General features: G+C 39.0%; 1 protein-coding gene across 12 annotated transcripts in view; it reads right to left on the bottom strand.

Moving 5' to 3' along the window:
• Positions 1-8,156: 8,156 nt before the first annotated feature.
• znf827 (zinc finger protein 827) overlaps positions 8,157-21,995 on the bottom strand; it is a 74,702-nt gene continuing 60,863 nt past the window's right edge. For 2 of the 12 annotated variants that reach the window (XM_058783772.1, XM_058783671.1), the window contains exons 10-13: positions 20,990-21,328; positions 17,742-17,939; positions 16,674-16,851; positions 8,157-12,524 (exon numbers count right to left, since the gene is read on the bottom strand). In XM_058783772.1, the coding sequence (XP_058639755.1) occupies positions 11,654-12,524; positions 16,674-16,851; positions 17,742-17,939; positions 20,990-21,328 (1,586 nt within the window). In that variant the 3' untranslated portion in view covers positions 8,157-11,653. Of the gene's footprint in view, positions 12,525-12,835; positions 15,282-16,664; positions 16,852-17,741; positions 17,940-20,989; positions 21,329-21,995 lie in introns of those variants that run through there. The other 10 variants (XR_009272412.1, XM_058783933.1, XR_009272405.1 and 7 more) reach the window with 10 other exon arrangements.

Here is a 21,995-nt window from a genome sequence, read left to right as displayed (position 1 = left end):
ATATTAATGTGTGTACATATTTTACCATGGGGATTTTATCAATCTTAAAGTTGGCTATATTACTAGTGCACTGTAAGAAAAAAAAAAAATCTATATATATATATTATAAAACAGAAAATTTAACTGTAACCGTTAACTGTAAAACACAATACAATGTCCAAAATTCAAAATGCAGGAAAAACATTTGTAAAAAAAAAAAAACTGCATTTTTAATACAGTACATTGGGACAAATTATTATGGATTCTTTTTTTTTTTTACATTATAGGGCAGTATATGTCATATATTACATTTCCATATGGGACTTCTAACAAAAACTAAATTTGTGTTTTAAAGATATGTAAAATATACTCGGGTGTTAACTTTATTTGAAAATATCCATTACATTACAAGACTAAAGAGCAGTTTACAGTGGCAAAGGATATATTAAGACTGTATATATATCTTTTCCTTCAATTAGTTTGACCAGGTCTTCCCTCAAAACAGAATTAATGACTTGTTACCCAGTGTCTTAATTGTAAGAAATGACCATGTAGTACTATGCTAATTGACTGAAGACAGGAATTCAGTTGGGCTAATTGAATGGCTTAAGAAAAATCATTCAATCTAAAGTGTGTTGCGTTCCTTGAAAACTCAACGAAGGTTAATTAGTTTTACCTTAGAATCAATAAAATGAAACAGAAAGAAAAAGCAACCTTATAATCTTTTGGTTATGTTCCTATTTACATTATGCAACTCAAAAACGTGGCATAGTTAAATTTTGTTTTTTTGATGTGATCCAGCGTTCTGTATAAGAGAACATTTCAAAAAGAATATGTGCAGAATCCTTAACTTTCAGCAAAAAGCAACAAAATCAAGCCAAAATAATTTCTTTCAAAATACACAGGCCATTCGCCCCCAAACCAGACACTGAAACATGAGAAAATTGGTAGCAATTTCAAACATTACTTATTTGCTCTGAACCCAACTGCTAGCATGCAGCCTGCTGAGTGCATAGGAGATAATCCAGTGTCACAAAGTTAATTGCATTACTTAAAACGGTTGGCCTGGCGTTATCATCTGGATGAACACATTTATGATGGATGTCGTCTTTGGACATAATTCCAACATGGTTGGTGCGATAGTAACATAATAATGTTTCTTTGATTCTCACTAGTATAAATATGCAGATTTTCCCCAGTATTCAAATAAAGATTTCATTATAATGTTGAATAATTATTACAAAATAAATTTAAATTATTAGTGGCATAAATGGCATTTTAGAAAAAAAGGTGCTGCTGCCACCTATTGTTCTATTGTTGCACCCAGTTCCAAAACTACATTTCCTGCAATATTGCCATTGTAATGCTTTTTTCTCCCTAATTTTTTAATCTCTGGATAGTATTGTCAGGAAGGAGATTGTGCTGTTTAGAGTCCGAGTTTGTTAAAGGGCTTTTTGTCTTTAATGATAGAATTGATGAAACCAGAAAGAAAAGTTGAGGGACAAAGAGGGGAAACAAGATAAGAACATGATGCAGGGTAGATCAGAAACTGCTTCCCTAAGGGGACAACTCCTTACATCTGGAGCATGTGCACTCTTCACTTGTGATAAGGTTGTGACACTTGCACATTCACAAACTCTTATGAACCCAGTATTTATACCAGAGTTTTTGTTATGAAGATTATAAGAAGATACCAACCTCCTCAGTTCTACCATTAGAGAAAGTGTAATGGTCAACTTGGATTTTCTTTTTATTATATTTATTATTATTATTTATTTAATCAGTTATGTGATGTATCAGATTGAAACAGACTGTTGCTAATAGATAAGATTGCTTCAAAAAACCATTAACATACAATATAACATTCTGAGAAAGAAAGAAAGCAAAGAATAATCTTCATTTTTCCCCAAAAACAAATTCAAGATTCTATATTTGGGCATGTATTATAGGGGAATTAGAATTTCCCCATAAAATGTCAGTTTCACTTTGTTTTTGTTAATAATAAGCATGAAGGACTTCATTAGTGACTCAATTGCTAGGAAAAAAAAAAATAGGATACAAGATCACATGCCTTATAAACCAAACAAATTATAGCCTTGGTGTCATTGAAACACTTTTGGAGCTGTACAAGTTGTGTTTGTGGTTATCATAAAACGTGAATGAGCATAAACAGAATACTTCCTATTGAAAAAATCGTCTGTGACCTCTTTAATAATACAGCATTTTTTTTCATCATATTAAACTCTGAAATTAATATTTAATGGACGACACATTGAAGATTAGAGAGTTCATTAAGCTTAAGCATCTTTTGTACTGACATCAATACAAAAAGAAAGAAAGAAAAACCTCTCGTCTCCTTTCCAGTGTCCACTGTCTGTTGTTTGTGTGTGTGTGGGGTGGGGGCTAACCTTGGAGGCTCCCCCAAGGCATAGGGCTCTGTGTATACTCTAATTGGTTGCCATGGCAACCTGACATCCTGAATGATAGCATCATTCAAAAAACTGCAATCAACACACTCTATACAGTCACATTGTTCAAGTATAGTGACTACACAAACAATCCCCTCCTTAAAACCACCCTGTCTAGAGAGGCCAGCTTGCCAAAGACTTGTGTATAATCCTGATTTCCCAGTGAGCATTCCCTGTCGCGCCTCCAGATTGTCAGCATTCCTACTGAGCTACACCCCTGGTCTTATCTGACACGTGGGATCACGCTATGGATGGGTGTGGCCTGTGTGGTCATTGATAAATGGAACATTTCTGAATCCAAAAAATGTAAAAAGTATCCAACTGGAACTGACAGCTTTTTTAGTACCCAAACTCATTCGAAAAATATTATGTTTCTCTTGAATGTTTCACAACATATAAAAATCTCGTACCAACTTCCCTACACCTGATAATGTTAAGCAAAATGTGAGTTAAATATTCAAACCATGCCATTTTAGTTTGCGTCAACAAATCTTTGTGCTCTTTTATAATGACGGGACTATGTTCAGGTTTACTAGAAAGTTTACTTGAAAAGCCATACATATGGAGTTGGTTGTGTGATGCAAATGTTAAAATGTATCCATTTCCAAACGATGCACTATGGTAAAAGCGTTTTGAGCTCATAACAAGATTGTAGAAGGAATTGTGCTGAAGTAAATCTTATAATCAATAATCTCTAATCGCAATTTATGTGAAAAGCAACAAAAGTCGTTTTTTACTGTTTCTGGTGTTCATTTCACCTGGAAACTGCAGTGAAATGTATATATAGGAGTTTTGCAAAAATATAGGCGCATTTTTTATGTTGCTTTTTTGACAGCTGATGCCAATTTGACGATAATTTTCTGTATCTAAATCAAGATGAGCAAAATTAAAAGTCAAGCAGTAATTCAATCAACCTGTTCAGCAGTCCTGGCTCTATACAGTGATTCCGTGTCTTTCCGTGCCCCTGCTCTGTTTGTTTTCTCATCCCCGACCTGAACAGGGATCTCTCTTCACTTGGCTTTCTGCGGCTCCCTAACGCCCTCAGATCCAGCCATCTGACAGGGGTGAAGTGAGGGAGCCTGGGAAATATTGATGTTGAGACAACTTCAACAAGGTAGAAGAGAGCGAGGCGATGGAATGGAGGAAAAAGGGGGAAGGGAGGTGGAAATGGGGGTCTTCCTGTAGACAGGCACTCCTCTAAGCAGCTTTTCCTCTGGAGGAAGGGTTGCATGAGGTCACAGAGGGATTACACTTTTGGCAAACAGGAGGGAGCTCCTCTCACTCAGGCTTTTGCAGCAGCCAAAGACTGCAACTCCCCCATGACTCGAACCCGGCTGTAATAAAGCCAAGGCCGGCTTGAACCTACAAACAAAAAAGCCAACAGCCTATCGATTGCCTGCCGCCAACTTTCACACGCCTGTGTCGAAAGGTCGCCCCAGCATAGACAAGCTCCAAGCAAGGCTGAGTAAAAAAATCCCTTTACTGTTTCAAACTAGATGCATCTTGGGTTTGAATGCTACATTTTCAAAATTTTAATCGCTGACCCTATTATACAATTATTCAAGAGGATTACGGTTACTCACTTCTTAAAAAATGGATCAGATGCTATTCTGTTTTCACTCTCAGCAGAAATAGATACAGCCTTAAAATAAAATATGATTGCTGTATTCAAGTGTCTGTATGACTAAATTAGCCGGTATCTGGCAGAGAGATACAGTGTGACCTCATCACCCTGGAGACCCACTTAATCAACTTTCCTTTCCAGCAGAGGTCAAGCTAAGCAGAGGCTCTTGCTGGCCTCCAGCCCTGCTTTGATGTTAATTAAGATGCGATAGAACATGGAGAGGATTCATTAAAGCCAGAGTCAATCTAGTGGCACAAAGCTCCAACATGGTGGACTTAAACCACCTCCAAGGTGACATCCTCCAGACTCGGACACACATCAAACTCCAGCTTGTTGTTCCTCTCGGTAGAGTGACCCAGAGTTCATTGGTGTCTGAACACGTGATTGGACATTTGCCGTTACCCGCACGGGTGTTGAAAGCATAGCAAGACATGTCCCACCTCGGTCATAGTAGCTACTTAGAAAGCGATAATGTACTGTCAGATGGTCACTATAGTAAAATAAATATACTGTATATATTTATTGAGTGCATCATTCAAGTTCTGCATAGGCAAAAATATATACACCTTTGTAGATGGTTGTTAATCAGTGGTACAAGCTTTTGTTGAAGCCATCTGTCTGCATTATTTCAACCTGTTTTTTTTTTTAAATAACAGCATTTAACATTCCGGGTAATTCCTGGTAGCTACATTACTGATTAGAGAATTGGAAACAAGCAAATCACGCTAAAAGTATAAGCTGTAGTTATTTTTATTCTCATTGTACATTTGTCTTTTTGACAAATTTTTAAATACTTTTTGTTTTTGCCTCAAATGTTTGTAATGTTGTAACTTAATATCTGGTTGGTTTGGTTGATGGCTTATAACTCCCTACGGGAAAATTACTTACAGAGCCAAGGCCGCTGAAAAAGTGGGCGACACTGGCGCACTCCATAAGACCCTATATATCAACCTTTTACAGTTCATTATGCAGACGTTTTCTCTTTGCATTTGTGATATTCATTTTTCAAATAGAATTTAGACCCTAACTAAACCTCATGACTCGTAATAAATCAATCAAACCTCTGGCCGTATACATGGATGTAGGGGAGGAAATCCATACAGATTGCCTGCCTCCACCAGCATTATGGAGCAAGTCTGAGAGGGAGAGATGCCGTCCAAGGTGCTCCATAGCTCCGGGGCTAACAGTGATGAATGGAGCTCTTAATGTCGGCAAACACTTTATCTCTGCTTCATCTGTTTTCATTAGGCAGGACCAACCTTTGGCTTGGACGGAGCGCTCTAGCGCTCCCAGGACTGCTGAAGGCAAAACTAGGTGGAAAGAGCTTCGCTTTTTTTAGGCACAGGCAACCTCTCTTTTGGATGTCAAGGGTTAGAGTCATGATCCTGCTGTAATCAGGAATTCAGGAGGTTTTGTGACTTCAGATGAAGTCTAAGAGGTATCTGGGGATATGTACACTGATCAGCCACAACATTACAACCACTGACAGATGAAGTGACAATATTGATTATATTGTTACAATGGCACCTTGTCAATGGCTGGGATTTATTAGACAGCAAGCGAACAGCCAGTTCTTGAATTTCATATGTTGGAAGAAGGAAAAAGGAGAAAGTGAAAAAAGTGATTTTAACAAGGGCCAAACAGTCATGGCTATGCAACTGGGTTAGAGCATCTCCAAAACAATAAGTCTTGTAGGGTGTTTCTGTTATACAATGGTACAAGGAAGTTCAATCAGTGAACTGGCATCAGGGTCATGGGCCCAAGGGTCATTGATGCATGTGAGGAGTTTCTCAAATTGCTTTAAAACCTAACGCTGGCCATGATAGGAAGATGTCAGTTTGCTGCATATAAGGTTGCATAGCCGCAGGATGTCAATGATGACCCATGTCCACTGCAGAAGCGCCTACAATGGGCATGCGAGTATCAAAATTGGACCATAGAGCAATGCAAGATGGTTGCTTGGTCTGATGAATCATTTCTTTCAGGTGGATAGCTGGGTTTGTGGGCGTTGTTACCTGAAGAAGAAATAGCAGCAGGATGCACTATGCAGGGTTTCTTCAGGTTTTATGAAGGTAAATTTAAGACTTTTTAAAGACCTTTTTAAGACCAAGTAAAGAAAAAGTATCTACTATTTTTGTCAAGATTCATTTACTGGAGACACAAAATGACATAGGAAGATTAGAAAAGATAAGTTTTGTTTTCAGAGAATTGTATCAAATATCATGAACTGATTAAGAAAGCATCATCATGAGTCAATCAAGAAATAACATGCTTAAAACAAGAATATATATCTGCCAGTGGGGTCAGAAAAATAATCTTGTTTTCTTTTTGAATTAAGCATATTTAAGACATTGGCAGATATTTCTTCTTGTTAATCATAAACTCATTTTGTTCAGTTTCATAAGACTTCACATGTTCCCTTTGCATCTCAAGAAAATGTATCTTGATTTAAGAATGTTTAAATATTTGTATTGGAAAACACAAGAAAAATACTGAGCAGTATTTTTGCAGTATATTCAACATTTAATGCCAAGACTTTTAAGTCTTTCTAAAGTCATTTTTAAGATCTTAATTTGTGTAAGGGTGAATTAAGACATTTTACGACCTTATTAAAGGGATAGTTCACCCAAAAATCTGGGTGAAAATTCTGTCATTAGTTACTCACCCTTGTGTTGTTCCAAACCTGTAAGACCTTCGTTCATCTTCGGAACACAAATTAAGATATTTTTAATGGAATCTGAGAGCTCTCTGACCCTCCATAGACAGCAAGGATATTACCACAATCAACACACAGAAACGTAGAAAGGACATCGGTAACTCTCCCAGAGTTACCGTCTTCCGCCATTTTTGAGAGTTCCCCAGAACGTAATCAGCGTCATTTATGTTCAGTAGACAGCGCGCATGCTGAAAGTAAACAATGCTCATTACATTAATTACGTTCATTACGTTCTGGGTTACTCTCCAAAATGGCGGAAGATGGTAACTCGGCAAGAAAAATTGCTGAATAAATTATGTTATTATTGTTTTCTTTGTGCACAAAACGTATTCTCGTAGCTTCGTAAAATTACGGTTGAACCCCTGATGTCACATGAACTATTTTACCGATGTTCTTGCTACGTTTCTGTTGATCGTGGTAATATCCTTGCTGTCTATGCAGGGTCAGAGATCTCTCAGGTTCCATCAAAAATATCTTAATTTGTGTTCCAAAGATGAACAAAGGTCTTAAGGGTTTGGAATGACATGAGGGTGAGTAATTAATGACAGAATTTTTGGGTGAACTATCCCTTTAAGATCTTATTATTATTATCTTATCTTATTAGATCTTATTATGAGAAAACCTGGGGGGCCGGTTGAGGCAGTGTTATGTTCTGTTGGGAAACCTTGGGTCCTGGAAACCCAAAGATTTCAGCTGGATAATGCAAAAATTGTTCAGAAATGGTTTGAGGTACATGACAAAAAGTTCAATGTGTTGCCTTGGCCTCCAAATTCCTCAGATCTCCATCTGATTGAGCATCTATGGGATGTGCTGGACCAACAGATAAAATCCATGGAGGCTTCACCTCGTAACTTGCAGGACTTTAAGGATCTGCTGCTAATGTCTTGGTGCCAGATATCACAAAACATATTAGATGCATCTAATTGATGCATTAGAGCTGTTTTGGGAGCACAAGGGGGACATACACGATATTAGGCAGGTAGTTTAATGCTGTGGCCAATTTTTTCATTTTAACCAATTTAACACATAGCCAGAAGGGATGATGTAGTGCGGTCGACCAAGTATTTTTGTAGTTTTAAAGCAATATTCATCATCACCACATAAGAAAAATAAAAGGTTTTTAGAAATTATGAGAGAAAATATCGTAATTTTGAGATAAATACTGAGTTAAAATTATCTGTCATAATTTCAACTTGCATCATAATTATGATTAACCGTGATTTTTTTTCTCTTACGTGGTAGAAATGGGCTTCCATATAAATCCCAGCTTACCTGGTAGAGACACCTTGCACTGATGTTATGACATGCAGGTTATGAAAGTTGGGAACACCAAAGTAAAACATGCATTGATAAAACAGACAACAATACCTTTAAGGTAATATGTGATGTAAGCTTTACTTTCAAATCATGTTACATTTAGAACTGGCAATTTGAACAAAAGAATGCATAACCAATAAAACCAAAATACAAAACAAAATAAAAAGTACAAATGATCTAATTACCAGTTATTGTCACAAACAACCCTGTACAGCCTTAAGAATGAAGTAATAAAAAAGCTTTATACAGCACATAACAAGTTTACTGGGTGCCAAATAAGAAAGAAAAAAATGATACTTGAGCCTTATTGAGTTGTAGAGTACAGCAAGAGATAAAGCAAACAGATTGTGCAGAGTAACCCGCAAAGCTAAATGCAAAACGAGTTGGTCTTTTTTTCGGACCAAAAAATAAAAAATAAAAGTTAAGTGCTACAAACTAGAGATCAAGAGCAATTTCATGCATCTTTTGAAGTGCTAAAAAGGTAGTCAGTCTTGTTTGATGCGCAATGACGCGAAAACAAAAAATGCTGCTCCTTGCGATTAGGCAAACAGAATGCCATGTAGTAAGTATTTATAAATACTGGTACTGGAACAGAGAGCGATCCCTGTTGCGCTCCTCTTGCCCACACAACTGAGCATGAAAGAGCAGCAGCCATGTTCTTCTACATGATGAATACATGGTGTTCCAAGGCAGACGGACAAAAGGATGTTGCCCAATGGACATTCCGTTTGAATTCATTCTATCAAAATAGGTCCTGAGGATCCGTTTCACTTCATCTCAGGCTCTCGGGCCACTCCTTGCCACCAAGTGGCACTAGAGCATAAAAGATAATGGGTTGAGCAGGAGCTTTATTAACAAGCAAAGAAGCTCCACTTAAAATACAACATACCACTAGACTGCATGCTGGGCATCTACATGAAGAAAAATAAATGATGATACTATGAGAGCAAAAAATACAAGTATAAAATAAGGATACTGTGCGGGGCCAAGAAACTGTCTACCATCTTTTAATGGCCTGCATTTCATTTATAAACTGGCCTTAAATACAAAATTTTTCATCCGAATCCTCTCAATGGGCAAGTTAGAGGACAACAAACTTAAGAAGAATTATCTCTTTGCAGTTCAAGGTTGACCTATCAAAGTAACGATGCTACTTTTTTCCTTTTTAAAATGTCTAAGGTCAGCTGCATTTGAAAACTTTTGTGTACCTGGAGGAAGGAAGGAGAGCATTGTACATCTATGATGGACAACATTCAAATAATTGATCAGATCCTGCTAGCTGGACAAAAAGAGGACTGCAGTATTGCTGAATGCATCTATCGTTACCAAGGATAAATTATTTTAGGACCTCAAGTTCGAGCTTTGCACGTGTTTTCTCATGACATGCTAAGGAGAATCGGTTTATTTAGACCAATATATTGACCAGGCTTATTAATCAGCCAATATTTGGCCATGTTGAGCTTGTGGGCATCAGCTGATTGGTGTATGGTTACTAAACCAAACACATGCTACTGTAAGTTACTCTTTTAGCACCAATTAAAGTTTCCTATATTCTAAATTCTTCAAATAAATCCGTCTATCCAGTAACTAAGCAAAGTGCTCATCAAAAGATCAATCCGTTACCGCCGATGTTACAGTTTATCTGTTTTGAACATGATTTAAACTGTATTTGGATCAAAAATGATTTATTCAGAGCTCGGCAACATTACGGGCAGTTAATGTTTTCCATTTTAGAGCATTGGATAGAATTACGTTCTTGTTTAGAAAAGTGCAATTTTTACAGCACTGTGCAAAACCGCTGTTAAAAATTTAGCCTGGCCCTTTGGTGTCCAGGGTGGATTTTGAACTCAGCTGGCCGCATTACACATGCCATACGATCCATCAAAACAGAGCAGTCTGCTGTTTGGCAAATACCTACAGGAAAAAGGCTTAGAATTTGTGTTTTCAACCACTGTAGCAGACAAAAACAAAAAACAAAACAACAATAAAGAAGAAATTACTTAAGTAGCATTGAGGCTGTTTGACGAGGCAGTCAAATAATTGGCATCAAGAACGTTTTCTATTGGGTGTAAGTGCTTTTGTTTGAAACATTTCAAAATTTTAAGTGCAATTAAAACTAAAAAAAAATCAAGAGGGGAAAATAGAATTATGGTACCATGTTTACTTTCCATATGGAAAGCCATGCTTCCAAAGATCCTACTCAAAATAATGGCTGCCTCCACATTGCACTTGAGAGCCATTTTCCAATGGGGTTCTCATAATAGCTTGTTAGTACAGGATATATATTTTTATATATATATTTGTATTTTACATTTCAAAGGCTCTTTCAAATTAAAAGTAATAATAATAATAATAATAATAATAATAAAACAACTAGAAGAACAAAAATTGAAGACACAGAAGGCCACCGAGATACCATTGTTTTTCCATGATCTCACTTACCACAGTCCAGCTACCTCTGTATCACTTTAACATTAACCAACAGAAAGTACATTCATTCAAGTCATTTTGGAACAGGTTTTTTTTTTTTTACACACAAAATTACAAAAAAGCTCCAAAAAGCACCATTGAATCGGCCTTTGTGACAGAATAATTGGGTCTTTCCCAAAAACCTGTCACCTCATACATCTTGTTAAACGTACAGGTGCACATTATATATGCTAGCTATGCACAGGGCGCTTGACTGGTCACTTATATCTCATGCCTACCGGATACGGCCAGCCCACCTCGGTCAGCTATGGCACAATCTGTAGCGACCAAAAGTATGGTGAAGATATCGAAGGGCTGCATTATGGGTTGACGTCCACTGTGGCAGTGGTAATGATTGCTTTTGCCATTAGCGTGCCCTGAATGGCTTGTATTAAGAAATGCCATCAGCTGTGCCTCGCAGGTGTCGTAAAGGGCCTTATGCTTGTTGCTGAGGCAAGATTAAAATTTGCCGATGGTCTTGCCATTCAGCAAAACCAGTCAACGCCAACAGGCGTGGGGGGAGAAGAGAAAAGAAAGACTACAAAACTATGTACAGCTTGATAAATTAACAAGTGCGTGGTCTGAGGCTTTGCTTTGGAAACAAGACTCAAAAGATAGCAATCTGTTTCATTGGTTTTTGTCGTGCCATATACTGTATACCCCAAGATACTGAGCCCCTAAATGACTTCAAAAAACAATTGCAACACATAGCGAACATGCTTTCGGATTCCTGACAAAATGCACAAAAAAAGCTTAGCGCTTGCGAGCTAATATGTTCTTTGTTTCCTTTCGCCCATCAAAACGAATACAAAACTTGTAATAGATAAAGCACTGTTATTGGATTCTGGGTCATTCACAAATTGTAGAGGAAAACAACTCTTAAAAAAGAGCAACGATTGGATTGCGATAGAACAGAAATCGAAATGCCTTGAGCGTGAATAGCTTTTCCTCTGATAAATGGATGTTTTACTATCATTACTATTTTTTAGGGCAGCATTTTAGCCTGCCTGTGGAACAGTTAGTGGCTTCGATGATTCAGGGAAACGGCGGGTGGAGGAGAAGAAGAAGGGACGAGGATGGTCAAATGGTCTTAGCTCTCTCTGTCAATCCCAGGTATGCCAGGAAGGAGTGTTTGAGTGACGTGGGAGAGGGCGGCGACTGCGAGGACGAGTTGGACCAGAATGCCGAGAAGGGCGGTGAGGAGTTTGAGGGCGAGGGGCTGTGGAATGTGAAGCGGCGGGCCGTAAAGAGCGTGGTGAGGGGGATGAGGTGAGCCAGGTCACAGTTCCTGTACTGTTCCAAGTAGCGAGCCGCCAGTGTGGAGAACGTGCCGTTGGCCGAGAGGTAGCGCGTGGTTGGGGTGCCATCTTGCCGCTTGCTGGTGATCGACAGGGCGACGGACTGCAAGGCTTGAGAGGCGGACAGGTTCATGAGTGGACTGGTGCTCCCGCTGTCCCCGCTCCCGCTGCTGCTCCCACCTCGCTCCAAAAGGCCCGGGTGTGGCGTACCTGGCCGAGCCTCACCTTCCTCGGCGCTCCCCTCCCCGCCTTGGTGCTTTTTAACATGGCGGCTGTAGACGAACGGGTGAGTGGTGGTGAACGGGCACTGGGCGCAACCGAAGGTCTGTCTCGGTGCGTGCTTGAGCCGCTTGTGGAGGTTGAGATTGTCCTTGCGTTTGCAGCTGTAGCTGCAGCGGTCGCAGTGGAAAGGCCGCTCGCCGGTGTGCACACGCACATGCTCGATGAGCTTGTTGGCTGTTTTGGAGAGGTAGCCGCATTGCTCGCACTTGTAGTGGTTGCCCAGGCGGTGAGCACGCGTGTGCCTTTCCAGCTCTGCCTGATTGGCCCACACGGCTTGGCAGATGCGGCAGCGATACTCCATCTTGTAGTGCGTCTTCAGGTGGCCCTCCATGGCGGCTGGCCTGTTGGTGGAGTAGATGCAGAGAGGGCACCTGGTCAAAGAGACAGGAGGAGTAGGGTGTAGGACACAGAGGTGGAAGACATTTAATAATGCACCTCGCCAATGAGAAAACACACTCTGTTCTCTTAAATGGAATGAAGAACACACAAAGAATGGATAAAGGGAAGGGATGAAGGAGGCATTTAGTGTGTCTTACCCTCTGTCGTGTTTATAAGCTACAGTCTGTGTGTACGTATACACTGCTACATGTGAGAGAGGGTGTGTGTGCGTATGGCTGTGTGGTTGCGGACAGGTTGGAACGGGAATCAGATGAAGGTAAATGAATAAATGAGTGGCACTTACATTTAAATAGCACCTTTCATCTGCTCAGGGCCCCAAAGCGCTTCACAAACCCTGCAGAACAGAATGACCTCAGAAAGCACACTGTGAAGGGCGCCTCTCTACCTCAACACTGAACTAGAGCGCTGTGAAACTCTCTCTCTCTCTCGCCCTGACTAAAAAAAACAGCTGGGCAGCTGTTATACAGCAAGAGTCCCATCAGCTGACAGTAAGCTCTAAATGTATTTGGTCACTTTTGGGTGTTGTGCTCTTGTGTTCTGAATCTGTATTGTTTAAAGACTCTGAAGTTTGTAATTACCTTATTAACTTATAATAACATTTTTTTTTTTTAACCAAATGTGTGCCAGTGGAAAGTATGACATCATACAACATATTCCACTGGTACACCTCAATTACAGACCAGCCTGGTAATAGTTGGCTTAAAACATTATGAAGGCTTTACCATCAGATGAATACAGGGTTACACTTTATTTTGATAGTCCACTTTAGACATTCTACTAACTACAAGTAACTTTGTAACTACATGTACAGTAGACTGTTAGGGTAGGTTTAGGGTTAGTAGAATAAGTTGACATATACTTGTAAAGTTTCTGATAGTCAGTATGTTGTATGTTGTGGACCCATCAAAATAAAGTGTTAGACGTTATTAAGCAGACGGTCTACTAATACTCTAATGACTGCTAGTCGACATGTAGTTACAAAGTTACTTACTGTTAGTAGAATGTCTATTGTGGACTATCGAAATAAAGTGTTACCGAATACAGAGAAAAGCGAAGTTAAAGTATAAGTTTGTTTAAAAAAAGAAGCTGCTTGCAATCAAAAGCAAACCATTTTATCTGAGAAACATGAAAGTCATGTCTTATAGAAAAAAATAAAATCTCTTTAATATCATAGCTCTGTAATCTTTTGGTATGTCTCAGAACCGTTTGAGACAAGGCTGATACAAGGTTGCTACAGTTGCTTCAACAAACCGCAAATGAATATTCCATTGAGTTATGAAAAAGCAACCTCTGATGAATAACATTTTCCTATGGGGTATATTTACTGCTGCTTTTCTTGGTTACATCTTATATGGGATTATGTAAATAGTATAGAATTAGTAGAGAATCCCCAGAGACTATACGTCTAAGATAAGGACGCTTAAGTACAGGTATTTATACACAAAAATATACAGTCCAGTTCCAAACTATGACACCTTGTATGGAATATTCATAAGCAGACATTAATCCAGCCAACTGGAACCCTGCTGTGGGAGAAAGATCCCGTGAAAAAAAACATGCAGTGATTTGTAAGCAGTCAGCTGCTATACATATACTGTAACATTAATGCCGACCACACACACTTAAACCTTAGAGTCATTGAACCATTACAGATTCAAAATGTAAGAACACATAATCAAAACAGCAGTTGTTTAAGATACTGACCAATAATGTAATAATGTAATAATGCTGAATATAAAATAATCAATGGAGGATTTTTTATTTCATTGTTTTTCCTGTGTCTTTTATATAAGAGCTAACAAATAAAAAGAGAATAATAAACCATAGATTACATGCTGAGTCCCTTTCAAATAAGTTCCCATCTGATACATTTTTAAATAAAAGGCAGAAAATAGAAGGCCTGCCTTTATTCACAGTCATCTTAAAATCCTAATATTTAAAGGCGTATCATCTTTTTAAACTTTTAATGGAAAATTTGGAATAGACAACTCACTTTTTGTTCTGCTTTTTATTATAAATGATAAATAAGACCCCAAGTAAAATACTGTCTGTCCCTCCAAATATTGCTACTGACCTAAGTTTATTTTCCTCCTTTACCTGTGGTAATGGCTAAGCGCTCTAATGAGTGATAACTACAAACTATCAAATGTGTCTAGCATGGGAAAGCATAGCCATAAATGACAAGATGAGGCAATGAAATCTGAAATACATGACCTTAAGACATGAATTATGTATGTCAAACAACTAGACAAATACAACAGAAAATATCAAAGACTGGACTTTGTGTTAAGTATATATATATATATATATATAAAATAAAAAAAAAAGCCCCAAAACAAGATCTCAACTTGGGGGTCAGTATGTCTTGTAAGTGTTTGGAAATCGAGTGTGTATTTGAATTCAGATGAGTATTCATTGTGTTTAAATGTGTTGTTGTAACTGTGGTGGCGGTTATGACAGGCTGAGAAAGAACAGTGTGAACTGTAGCCTAATGGTCTTGGCAGTGGAGCTGCTCAACAGATGGACAAGTGCTGACTGCCTTGTTGTGATTTCTTCAGATATATTTTCACATGCAGGCCCAGACCTTTTGCAGTAATGTCTACCACAGGCTTTCCAAAGGAAGGGTCTCGTTCCTGAAAGTGCCTGTGATTTGTGTGCTCACCTGCAGAATTAGTGTCCCTGACTGTCAATAACACTTGCAAAGTGGAATTATGGGGAGCCTTACTTTCCTAAACATTGATGAGGAAAGAAGGAAAAGGTTTTTATTATTCCTTTTGTAAATCAAAATATGATTCAATAAATTGAAGGTTTGAAGAAGTTTTTAGCAATGTACTTACCAAGTTGTTCTAAACTCGTATAACATAATTTTCCATGGAATGTAAAAATATCTTTGGAATTCTTATCTTTGCAATTACAATGAATAGAACTGTACATTCTTAAAAAGCTTCAAAAAGTATGAAAAATAACAATAAAAATGGTCCATATGACTCGTGTGCTATATTCTTCTATAGTCTTCTAAAGTTAAGTAAGGAACAGACCAAATTTCTAATTTACAGAAAATCTTTCCCTTCAAAACGCTGTTAACTTAACAACTAGATCATGAATAATTCTGATCACTTTTGTGAAGCAGATGAACCGATTCTTTGACAGTATTTAAACTTTCAAAAGCTAGGGCATGTATCATGATCTCCAAAGAATAATCACTAACATTATGGTCTGTTCCTCCCAAAAAATAACAAGACTAGGAATATATCTATCATGCAGTTCTTTTTGAAGCTTGAAAGTGTCCATTTATGAGTTTCTTTCTTCTGTTGAACAGAAAGGAATATACTTTGAAGAATTCTGGTAAGCAAACAATTGACAGGAGCTGACTGGAAAAAGTACTATGGAAGTCAATGGCTACCATAAACTGTTTGGTTACCAACATTCTTCAACTGGGCTGGGTATTGAGTTTGATACTTTTTGTTCCTTTGTGCTTTTTTGTTCCTTTGTGCAGTGGCTCAGGAGATGAGTCTTTGAGTCTGTATAAACCTCAACAAGCTGAAAATTGTGTGATGTTATTTTTTTTTAAACTGATTTTATAAAATCTTTTATTTTTATAAAATTCAACCGGTATTGAAGTCAAGGTATTGGAATTGATATTGAACATTTTTGAACCACACCCACCCCTATTCTTTAAAATATATTCTTTTGTGCTCAACACTCATACAGGTTTGGAACAACTTGAAGGTGAGTAAATAATGGCAGAATTTTCATTTTTGTGTGAACTATCTCTTTAATTGGTGAACTGTTCCTTCATTAACATATTAGCTGTAAAGTGAGGTTATAAGTAGTAAATTCAAATCTCTGACTCAGTAGAGTTGCGTGCTCATATGTGTTTCAGGCACATTCAGGAACTCTCTGTCTATAACATGCTTCTACTGTATGCAGCTCCACAGAGAGTTTACCCTGAAGCACTGCTCGACGAACTTAGCTCATTCCTGAAACATCGACCAGTGCTCCTGGATAGAATCTGTTTAAAACCTGGCCTGTGTCCTGTCTGAGGGGGTAGGGGCTGAGGTAGGGTGGGGGCAGGTTTTGTGAGGTTGTGGGGAGGGACGTGCTGTACTTGCTTTCCTTACTTGAGCCCTCCAGCGGGGACGGTGTGGCACTTCTTGTGCTCCAAGAGCTGCTCGGGTGTCTTCATGAACTTGTGGCAGACGTCGCACTCGAACATGCGCGTGATCAGGTGGATCTGTAGGTGCCGCTCGTACATAGGTCGAGTTTTACACACAAAGTTGCAGAAGACGCATTCAAAGCCTAAGGATTGGGTCAGGAAGAGAGAAAAATGTCATTATCATCAATATATTATGTTGTGTCAGCATGAGCTGGTTACAAGGAACTGGATCATCAAACATTAGACATTTAATGAATTTTACAGCTCAATGATTCTCTTTAGAGCCACTGGTTTTCAGCCTCTATAGACCAAGGGACCCCAACTCAGGGACCCCCGCCATCATTTTTATTCATGGTAACTGTATAATAACTTCTATTAACTTTCCCGAACTACCATTATTACATTATATAATGGTTATGAAAATGTTAATGTTTAGTTAATAAAAAGTCATAAAAATTCAGTACCTTTTAAAGTTTGGGATCACTAAGATTTTTTAAATGTTTTTGAAATATGTCTCTTATGCTCACCAAGGCTGCATTTACTTGATCATAAATCATAAATACAGTAAAAATACAGTAATAATATGAAATATTATTCAAATTTAAAGTAACTGTTTTTATTGGAATATACTTTAAAATGTATTTTCAACATTTAATATACTTCATAATATACTTTAAAATTTATTTCTGTAATGCAAAGCTTTTTCATCATCCATTACTCCAGTCTTCAGTGTCACAGGATCCTTCAGAAATCATTCTAATATGCTAATTTGCTGCTCAAGAAACATTTCTTATTATTAACAATGTTGAAAACATATGTGCTGCTTAATATTTTTGTGGAAACCATGATACTTTTTGATAAATAGAAAGTTAAAAAGAACAGAATTTATTTGAAATTGATTTTTTTTGTAATGCAAAACTCTTTATTGTCACCTTTTAATACATCCTTGCTGAATAAAAGTACAAATTTATTATTAAAAAATTCTTACTGAATGCAAACTTTAAAAAAAAAGAGTAGTACATAAAAGCCTCACCTTTCTCTGCTTTTTCCTCTGTTCCTGGGCCTGAGCTTGATTGACTGCCTGCAGAAGAAGGCGGGGCCAAAAGGCTTTTTAGTTCTTCGTTACCTTGGGCAACATCTCCACCTTCAGAGCTGTTGAGGGAGTCACTGAGGGCTGAGAGAGAGGAGGAAGTGCTCTTGGTCTCACTGAGAGGGCTTCTGGAATTGAGACCTGTGTGGGATAAAAAAAAAAAGAAAGAAAGAGATATTATGGGTCACTTCCTGAATATAAGACAAACTCCGTATTTGAATGACATGATGGTATCAAAGACTCGGCTTAGCTTAAGCCATCAGAGAATTAGGTGGGAGCATCTTTCAGCGCTCAAGGTTTGATAATGAATTCTGTAATGAGTAAAGCAAAAGGCAGAAAAATCCTCCAATTGATCGGAATCCACCCAGTGAGCTGGGCTGGAATATGTATGCCTAGAGCAGTGCGGCATTAAGCCTTAAAAGTCGGGAGGCGGGCTCTCTTCCCTAAGAGGCACTCTTGCGGGTTTAGCCTGACTTCTGTATCCAAGCAGCCAGAACACTCAAGCCTGCGCTCTTATTGATCTACGCTGTGCCTGAGAGCGGCAGGGGAGGGGGGCTGCCTAGGTCAGGGCCGCCACAGCTAAGATGGCGGGAGCATCTCAGGCCACGGCTCTCCCCTAGGGCTCTCAGAGCTCACGAAATGGCCGATACCAGCTCACATGCACACTTCGCTCACATGTTAAGGCCGCCGTTCCTTTGAACGAACGCATGCGGAATACAGAGTAGGTGGTCATGTTTAATCTTTTGTCAGCTGCAATGACATCTTTGAATACAGATGCGCTGTGTGACTCGTATGCGTTATGAAGAGTAGGACTTCATCTCCGTGAGTGAACTTGACGGCCTCTATAAGGCTACTGTACGCGGTAGACGAAATATCAGGATGAATTAATGTCCAGGTTTAGCCAAACACCTGCAGTGTAAAGCAAAGCATGTGTGATGGAGAGAACAGCTGCCAGGCGGGCACCCCGGTGACAGCCACAACTCTCAGCCACCTTCCTAAGCAGGAGACAAAGAAGTGCGGGCTGGTAGGCGCTGACCTGAGGTCAGCCAATCTGCAGCAAGGGGTGTCTCTGGCAGGGCGCTAAATCGCAGTTGACAAACCAACTTGTTCTTTTGCTGTCACTCTCTGAGCTCACTGTCTTGCTGAAAGTGGACTCGAGCTCTGTGGGGTGAAGGTGAGTGTGGGAGACATGGCAGTGTTGGGCTACTTGGATGGTTAGTTGTGAGTGACTAGGGCTATCGATTTTTCAGCCTTCTTGGGTCTAATAACATCAGGCCTCGCAGTTAAATATAAACTCACACACCCACTCAAATGTGAACCCTCAGTCAGTTCCATGACCGACTAAAAATGAACCCCACGCACAACCTGAAGATTGAGGTGTTTGTCTATAATAACCCTGGTGAGTTTCTATGTCAACAACATCCACCCAGTGATTCAGACCTTAACGGTGTAATTTCTGCATCACTAGCGCCACCAAAGGGAACTTAAAAAATGACTATGGTTTTCAAACAAGTCGACATTTTCACTAGATTAAGCGACTTTTCAGACCCCTTTAGCAACCAGCAAAAATCGCCTAGTGACAAATCTAGCGAATCTAAATCTAAATCTAAAACCTAGTTTCCAAGACTCAATGATATCTAGCAACATTTACCAAGCAGGCTTTAGCTGCTTTCCATTGAATGTAGTACACAACAGTAAAACAGGTTTCCCAAACACTCCTACCACTCATTTACATCGCACCATTCTTGTAAACTGATGAACAGATTTTGAGATTATTCATGCTAAAAGGCCATAACAAAGTTAAATATAAAGTAAATATAAATACAATAAAATGTAATATACAATGTAATATAAAATACTCCTGACACTTCAGGTCTAAAGGCTACAATCTAGTTGTGCGACAAAATCTAGTACCATTGGTGATAGTTTGGAACATGTTTGAGGTTGCGCATTTTGTGAGGTGGCGCTAGTTAAAGGGATAGTTCATCCAAAAATGAAAATTCTGTCATTAATACCCTCATATCCTTCCAAACCCCTAAGATCTTCGTTCATCTTCAGACAACAAATTAAGATATTTTAGTTTATTTTCTTTCTGACCCTGCATAGACAGCAACGCAACTATCAAGTTAAAGGCCCAAAGAGGTAGTAAGAACATCGTTAAAACAGTCCATATGACATCAGTGGCTGACGCAACAGCCTTTTTTTTGACGTAGAACCTGGAAGCACTGCGCCTTGTTTACAAGCAGAGGAATGCACACGCATGCATCGTGGTACTCTTGTGAATGGTGCAGAGACTGAAACAGAATAGAAGAAATCACTGAACAAAGTGAGTATTTTTGTTTTCTTTGCACACAAAAGGTATTCTCATAGCTTCATAAAATTACGGATAAAACACTGATGTCGCATGGACTATTTTATCGATGTCTTTACTACCTTTCTGGGCCTTGAATGTGTTAGTTGCATTGCTGTCTATGCAGGGTCAGAACGCTCTCCGGATTTCATCAAAAATATCTTAACTTGTGTTCTGAAGATGAACGAAGGTCTTACGGGTTTGGAACGACATGAGGGTGAGTAATTAATGACAGAATTTTCATAAACTATCCCTTTAATTACATCTTTCTAATTATGTCTAATTACACAATCTGTACACACTAATTACATTAATCTGTAAACAACAACGAATAAACAAATGAATAAACCAGCTCTTTTTAATGAGTCAGTGAGTCAGTCATTAAGGTTCACAAAACAGTCTGAAACCTTTTTACTTTTTAGTTCCAAAATCTTTCACTTTAGGAATTCATGACTCTCTAGCATTTTTTTCTAGTCTGGAGTCCTGCACTCTGAACTTACCTAATTACAACTTCAGCAGAAGCACTTTGAGTTTCAAAAGAAAAATGCAAATATTATGATGGACTTGCGCAAATGTTGACCAAGTGTTTAAAACAAGATCAGAAGGTATGCAAGGCACCCTGCTAAAAAGACCAGACTGGTTTGTGCTGGTTAGATGCTAGTCTAGCTGGAGAACCAGCAGTGGCGTGATGTACCTGCAAAACTTAACCAGCATGGTCTTTCTGGAAAAGCTGGTTGACCAAGATTGTCATGCTAGTTTAACTAGTAAGTTCACACACCAGCATCCAAAACTCAAGGTTTCAACAGGTAATGTGTAAAATCTAAGAATGGTGAGATCTTACCTGCATGCCCTGCACTGATGTGAGCTTTCATCTCGGCCTCGTCCACACCCACATACTCACAGATGCTACAGCAGAGCGAGAACATCCACTGCTCTTTGTCTACATGAAGAGACATATGACTGACAAACTGAGCGTTAAACTCTGTCTGAAAGCCACAGACGTGGCAGCTGTAGTAGTAGGGGCAGTTTTTGAGCTCTGGGCCTTCGTTGGTAACAGCGGTAACAATCTGCTCGGCGTCTGTGTTCACCAGTTTGACCGAGTGGATGGTGAGGTGCTGGTTGAGGTTGGCTCGGCACTTAGCCGCGTACGGACATAAATGACACTTATACTTCCTCTCTTCTGCAGAGACAAACAAAAGAGCATTTAGAAAGCAAACAAACAGCATACACTCTTTTGTTGAAGTTTATAAGGTGTCCTGTCTCTCCTTGGCTATTCTGAGATCAGAAGATCTCTACTCTTGAGGCTCACCATTCCCACAGGACTTTATTTTTATTTATTTATTTGTTTTGTAGTCCAGACTGAGATGCATTTGAATGGACTGTGATCAGACGGATCACTGATGCTCCTCAGGGACCTGCGGGACGCGATTGTTCAAGGATCAGGCGAGGCTGGTCATGGTTGTGTTGTGCTCCAGGGGAGCTTAGTGCTTGGGGAGGCTTCTTTACAGCTTAGTAATTACTTAGGTACTTTTCCCACCAGGACTAATCAGTAGCCTAATCTCTTTAAAGGAAGGGTAATCTAGTCCAGTGAACCTTATTTACTTACTTAGGGAATTACTTGTCGTAATGACAACATCACAATGTTGCTGGACATGTATGTATACATGTGAAAATATAACATTCAACAAAGTTAGTTTTTTCAACTGTTGTTGTGAACCAGCAGAAGTCCTTAACCTGGTCAACTGGTAAAAGCTGTTAGCCAGGTAATTTAACATTGTAGTTGTGATTATAGATGCATGTTTGAAGGTCGGGATACACCAAGCCGACGGTCAGCCGATGGCGAGTGT

Source organism: Onychostoma macrolepis, chromosome 01 (assembly GCF_012432095.1).
Source record: "Onychostoma macrolepis isolate SWU-2019 chromosome 01, ASM1243209v1, whole genome shotgun sequence".
NCBI classification, from domain to species: Eukaryota; Metazoa; Chordata; class Actinopteri; order Cypriniformes; family Cyprinidae; genus Onychostoma; species Onychostoma macrolepis.
Note: the sequence above shows the minus strand (reverse complement) of the source record. Positions and strands in the feature narration are given on the sequence as shown.